Source organism: Cannabis sativa, chromosome 1 (assembly GCF_029168945.1).
Source record: "Cannabis sativa cultivar Pink pepper isolate KNU-18-1 chromosome 1, ASM2916894v1, whole genome shotgun sequence".
NCBI lineage: Eukaryota > Viridiplantae > Streptophyta > Magnoliopsida > Rosales > Cannabaceae > Cannabis > Cannabis sativa.
Window position 1 is genome coordinate 29,344,321 of NC_083601.1, and position 6,221 is coordinate 29,350,541.

A 6,221-nucleotide genomic window follows, 5' to 3' on the forward strand; every position below is an offset into this window, starting at 1 on the left:
CAAGTTAATACGGACCATTTATTATGTTTTAAATAATACAACATACATTTTATTAAAAATTTTGATCGTAATAATTAATACAATACATTGTTTTATCCAAACATAATATTATTTATTATTTAATAAGAAAACTTTGATTTTTCTTAATTGACTATTGATTAATTTCCTTCACCATTCCTTTTATTTTTGAATGCATCTTTTATAGATAGAGTTTTGCCGGATGCATTACGAAAGATAATTTTTGTCACTTGACAAAACCTCTTCCAGTTTGAATTTTTATGGAAACAAAAAATCTTTTCGGAATAAATAAAATGTTGATTTCTTTTTTTTTTAAAAGGAATTTCGATAATCCCAAATTATTTTGTAACCATAATGAAATGAGGGTAGAAAATATAAGTGAGAGTCACACAACAATTAACAGTTTTTTAAGTTTTTTTTAACTAGATTTCTGGAGTTAAAGAAGCAACTTCAAAATGTGACCAAATATCCTCAACATTACTTTCTAATGTTTAAAAAAAATCAAGTTTGTAGCCTCAAATACTAATTTTAATGGTAAATTAATAATGAGAGAAAAGAATTTATCACCTGCTCCAGCCTCCAACACTTGATTTCAATTCTATTCTTTTCTCTTTTTTTTCCATATTTCAAAATAAAATACAAAATTCAGTAAGCAGTAATAATCAGAGCAGTGTACACTGAGTCGAGCCCACTCTCAAACTGGAAAATATTATCACAACAGTGTCCAGGCACGATTATTAATGCTATTATAATCACAATATACTTAGCAAAATCATGAAGTGATTTTTCACATTTAAGGGACTTAAACCCCACACTTTGTCACTCACCCAATGTGACCATGGTTCATGACAAGTGAATGTGCAACACAAACCCTAACCCTACATGGTTCAGGTCCTCTTGATCTTTGAAAATGTCCCTATTTCTGAAAAATAGGTGCTTTGTGTTCCACTGCCAAACTGGTGTGCCTGTGGATTTGCAAGCTCAATGCCCTGCAAGATAAGTAATGAAAACATGGGCACTTAATATTTCTTTCAAGTTTTAGTTGAAAAGTAAAGGAATGGCAATGAAAGTGAAACTTAAATTGCTGAAAAGATCAAGTATAACACAAGCCAAAGGATAATCTCTCCAGCTTCCATATGCCATAAATGATAAACAAGCCAAAACAGCGAATGACTAAAAGTATCAATGGAAGCTTTCCTTTTTGCACTTTGAAAAAAAAAAATGAGCAATCACTTAAACAGGTCTGGAAATCCAGGTCAATACAATGAATGATAAAGCAAGAGATGAACCATAATTGTGTTCATGCGAAAATATGCCACCACCTAATTTTCCATAGATTTTTTACTTTTCAGTAACTAATTGCCTTAATCAAATCAAACTAGTAATAACATAAAACAAGATAGCCTGTGCATAAGAAAGAAATATGAGACCTGCACTGGTGTAAATGCTAAACTTGAAGTGAGTCCAGATGTAGCACCACTACTTCCATATTGCTTTTCTTTAAACCTGTATAATAGATGACATAAATACATGATACAATATTCAAAAGCTAAGAGAGCTTCCTTGCCATAAACAAAGAAAGCTTATTTAAAATAGAATATAAACCAAAAGCAGAAGGAACACTCACTTCTTAGCAACTTTGGCAGCAAGTTTGTTCTGACCAATTGACACCCGCAGCTTACCGCTTCCAGCCTGACCAAGCATTCCATAACCTTCCCCAAGTCCATCACCTATTGTCAAGGGTTAAGTTAGAAAATTTAAGACATGCATGAATTTAAGCTTCATCTGTAAATAATTGTAAAGCAATATACTTTTACTGTAATAATTTTAAAGCAAAATGGTTTATTTAACTACTTAGTTGGTTCAAAAAAAAAAAAAGATATCCTAAACTGTTTCAATTCAAGGTTAGTAAGAGGATACCATCTAAGAACTCAAGCAAGATGCAAATAATTTTTTATTTGTTGTAAACAGTTAGAAAAGAGAAAAGACCCTAAAAATATAATAATGTAGCTAGACCCTAAAAGAGAAAAGAACTCAAGCAAGATGCAAATAATGTTACTTAGAAGCTAGAGACAAAAGCTTACCCAAGGAACTCTCTTCAGGAATGCCAAATTGCATCCGATTGGCCAGCTTCCGCATGTCTGTTACTGCATATCTGTATATCAACATAAGAATTATTTTATTTTTTTGAAGCTAAGAACCCCGCCTAGCCCTAAAAAATTTTGGGAACCGGAAAACTACAGAAATAACTAAGTAGATACCTAGGAGGGACTCTAACCTCAAACCATGTGGAAGCAAACCACAACCATTTGAGCTATCCCTCTTACAATATAATTTTCTATGTAATTAAAACTCATTTGCCAAACATAAAATAAGAATTTAAATGTAATTACTACTTGACATCTAAACACATTTTGTATTTTATAATAGTGTAATTACAATGTCTAGTAATTAAAATTACTTCCAAACAAGCCCTAAACTTTCATACCTTTCCTTCATCTTCCTCAATCGACGACCACCTCTCTTCTTTTTAGGTTCAGAGTCAGGCACTGGAAGTGGTTTAGGTTGTTTTGCAGGAGGGGGCTCTTGCCATTTCTCAATTTTCTTACGTATCTCCTCCCGTAACACCCTCCCAGTGTTCCCAGATGGATCTCCTCTTATAGAATCTACTCGTGCTGCAAGAGTTGCCTTTGAAGCTAGGAGTCGACTTGCTCGCATTTTCAAAGGAGGGGGTGTGGTTTGAAATATTTCTGTCTGCTCAATATAACCTATACGGAATTGCGATGTCGCAGTAGAAAACCCAGCAAGATTTTTTTTCTTGGCACCAAGAAGCTGAACATTACAAGAAGGCATCTTTGCCAGTGATGACAAACCACCAGCAGTCCCCATAAGTTTAGCTGCAACAGCACTCCCAACAATAGCAGACAGATTTGGAGCAATATACCCCATTCTACTTTCTACAAAATCAAGAACCTTTTTCTTTGCAGAATCTAGAGCAAGGGCTCGATCGCAAGCATCAATTGTCTTCTGAAGAACTTCCTCTGGAAGTGGCTTGCCACTTGTTGTAGATGCCGTAACAGACACCACCATGATAATTGCTGATGGCAAAAGCCCCTCTAGATCAACTAGGGTGAGATCCATTTCATTCCCAATCTTCTTCACAACCCGAGCGTAGTCAATAGGGTGATGCACAAGGGATTCAAGCTCTGGGAATTTCAGTCGGTACTTGTCCCGAATAAAATTATGAATTATAACAATCTCATTTTCAATATCAACAGACAATGAATTACAGTCCACTATCAGCTGATATTCGGGATCATCTTCTAATACCATTCCCTGGTCAGATTCATCAGAACCCTTCAGTAGTGCCTCCTCCACTTTCTGCAAACAATACAGCATATTTCTAATGAATCAGGATATCTATAGATGCAGTGTACACTCTTTACCAGGAGTATAGTTTTTAAGACATTTGTAATGACATTCCATAATACAGTTCTCACACATTATAATACTATATATGTATCTATGTATATAAACAAACCAATATTCAATGGTTACATATTTTTATGCATAAAAAATAAGTATGAGTTAAAAATGACTCTAATTAACATGTATTTCAACACCATTATATACGTGTGCAGAACAATTTTATTACAATTTATTTTAATTTCAACCATTTGCATTAATTTAATCCAATCCAACTTGATCATGTAAGACAATGTTTAGTGTATTTCATTGAAACTACATATCATATATATTTAACAAGAACATTTAAGGAACAAACCTGCATTATATCGGAATATCTCTGTGAGTTTTGCAATTTTGAAACACTGTCCAAATCATCATAATTAAGAGTTTCTATGTCTGCCAAGTCTCCATCAATATCTTCTTCCATGTGTCCAGCTTCAGCATTATCTTCATCCTGGAAAATAAACCACACATACCATAATTAATAACACAAAGTCGACATATTTAGGCTTGATGAACGTAAAAAATAAAAACCTTCTACTCACAACAACTTCTTCTTCATTGTCAGATAGGTCATCAAGGTCAGCAAGAAAAGAATCCGCCAGAGTCGCCTGCAATCACCCAACAATAATTAGTGTCTATGTATGTGCGAGGGCATATAAATATATATATATATATATATATATATATATATATATCACGTATAGAATAAACGCCTACCTAACAACAATGATGAAGAGATGCAAATGAATATATAGTTAAAATAATTACAATTCAAATTGACAAGAAACACCATACATTAGATTTTATTTGAAGAGAAGTTTCTCAATGTCACCAAACACTTAATCAATACCAAGATGTAGAATTATCCCAAACTCAAACACAGTACTGAAATAAAATATATTTTGGAACAGATACTATACTAATGGGACTCACATGAAAGAAAAAGAATTTTTTTTATCAAACCAAAATCAGAAAATTATGGAAGTTTCTTTGGCCCTGGCCCTGGCCCTAACGTTTCAAATCTTTCCATCCATATTAGAACAAACTCTCTTATGATTATTAAGAACACAATATTCATATTATTATAGCGTTTCAAATGATAATAATATACCCAATTTCTCAATCTTAGAACTACTGACCATTATAAAGGAAAACCTAACTATTATTAAAAAGAAGAACAAAAGAAAAGAGAATTAAATAATAGCTAAAATCATATCCTTGTCGAATACGAAAGTAGAACTCTATACAAACAAAGTTTGCATCGTCTCTCTGTATTTAATCCTCATTAGCAGCCTTAAAAGCGTAAGTAGAGTACCTGTTGTGAGTGAAACGGAATTCCTGCTCTCCGGTCTCCCATCTCCGATCTCCGATAAGTTAGTTAACGAGGTTGATAAAGTTTCTAGGGTACCGTTGGTCCGATGAGTTAGTCACACAGAACCGAAGATTGAGAGAGAGAGAGAGAGATTGAGAAACGGAGAGGGCCAAGAAGTTGAGCTATTGGGCTCTCACTTTTATTGGTAAAATTATAAATAATTGGGCTTCAATACAACATACCACCTTTTTATCAAAACTACCCACATTTTTGTTATTTAAAAAAAAAAAGAATAAATTTCATTCAGAAAAATAAATATTAGTTTTGACATGGTGAAATTAAGGAGCATCTATTTTGAAATTAATACAATTACAGAAATTTCATCATTATCTTCATTGCTGGCTTGAGGCTTCAATTGAGAAGATACCTAAAAGGAAAAATTAAGGGAAGCTACCAGCATATTTTAGGAGTCCTTCTAGAATTAATAAGAAGGGTAGGGGTATTGCACATCATCATTCTTAATGGATTGTTGTAATCTACTTTATTAAAATGTTAGGGGTATATTAATAAAGGAAATAAACATAACGATATTAGAGCATCTCTAATGGTAGCATTCTTTGAAGATGCTCTGTATCTCCACATCATCCTAAATATAATATTTTATTTTATTTTTCTTCCATATCATTTTTGGCACTTTTACTTCTAAAAACACTCCAATGGTATAATATTTTTTAAAAATACTATAATTATGATATCACACATTATTATATATATATAATTTTTTTTCTTTATTAAACTATTATTTATATATTGTACTTTTAATTTTTTATTGTTTAAAAAAAACATAGCATCAATGTTGTGTGGCATCAATGCAAATTTCAAGAATAACATTCTTTTATTTCCAATGGTATAGCATCCTTATATTTTGTCACATAAGTTTTTCACCTCATCAAGCATTCTCCAAAATATTACCATTGGAGATACTCTTAGTACTCTCTGCAAGTTGAATAAAGTGGGACTAGAGACTTTGTTAAAAATTATAGTTGGTGGTAATAAAATTGATTTTATGATAAATTTTAATATTTGTGGTTGGAATTTTCACTCAAAGTTATACTGTTAAAGGTAGAATTTTGCTCTTTTGGTTGAGTATGTAAATATTACTATTTTACTTGAAGATAAGCAATATTTGCATTGTTTGGTTAAACACTTTGAGATCAAAAATGAGTATGTCTTAATGTGGTCTATTGATTGAACTCTATCATTGAGAGAAAGGGATTATGGAAGAATCTTGCTTCTCATCCTTTTGTCGTTGATCCTTGGCTCATAATGGGTAATTTTAATGATGTCTTTGATGTGGAGGATCAAGTTGGTGGTCGACTTGTATCGTCCACTGATCAGCTTGATGATTCTTGCAATTGGT

The 6,221-nt window shown here is 32.5% G+C and overlaps 1 protein-coding gene across 1 annotated transcript; it reads right to left on the reverse strand.

Annotated features, from left to right (window-relative positions):
• Positions 1-604: 604 nt before the first annotated feature.
• LOC115705407 (U4/U6 small nuclear ribonucleoprotein Prp31 homolog) lies at positions 605-5,086 on the reverse strand. Its single transcript, XM_030632742.2, has 8 exons — positions 4,805-5,086; positions 4,032-4,097; positions 3,803-3,940; positions 2,507-3,399; positions 2,103-2,173; positions 1,646-1,748; positions 1,449-1,524; positions 605-1,007 (listed from the first exon to the last, which is right to left on the reverse strand). Exons 1-8 carry the CDS (start codon positions 4,844-4,846, stop codon positions 906-908), a joined length of 1,491 nt encoding a protein of 496 aa, XP_030488602.2. The 5' UTR covers positions 4,847-5,086; the 3' UTR covers positions 605-905.
• Positions 5,087-6,221: the final 1,135 nt, after the last annotated feature.

Coding starts and splice junctions, on each gene's coding strand:
- LOC115705407 (XM_030632742.2), bottom strand. CDS start 4,846: ATGGGAGACCGGAGAGCAGGAATTCCGTTTCACTCACAACAG. Junction 1,749..2,102: donor TCCTGAAGAGAGTTCCTTGG/GTAAGCTTTTGT, acceptor CCTTGACAATAG/GTGATGGACTTGGGGAAGGT. Junction 1,008..1,448: donor TAGCATTTACACCAGTGCAG/GTCTCATATTTC, acceptor CTTATCTTGCAG/GGCATTGAGCTTGCAAATCC.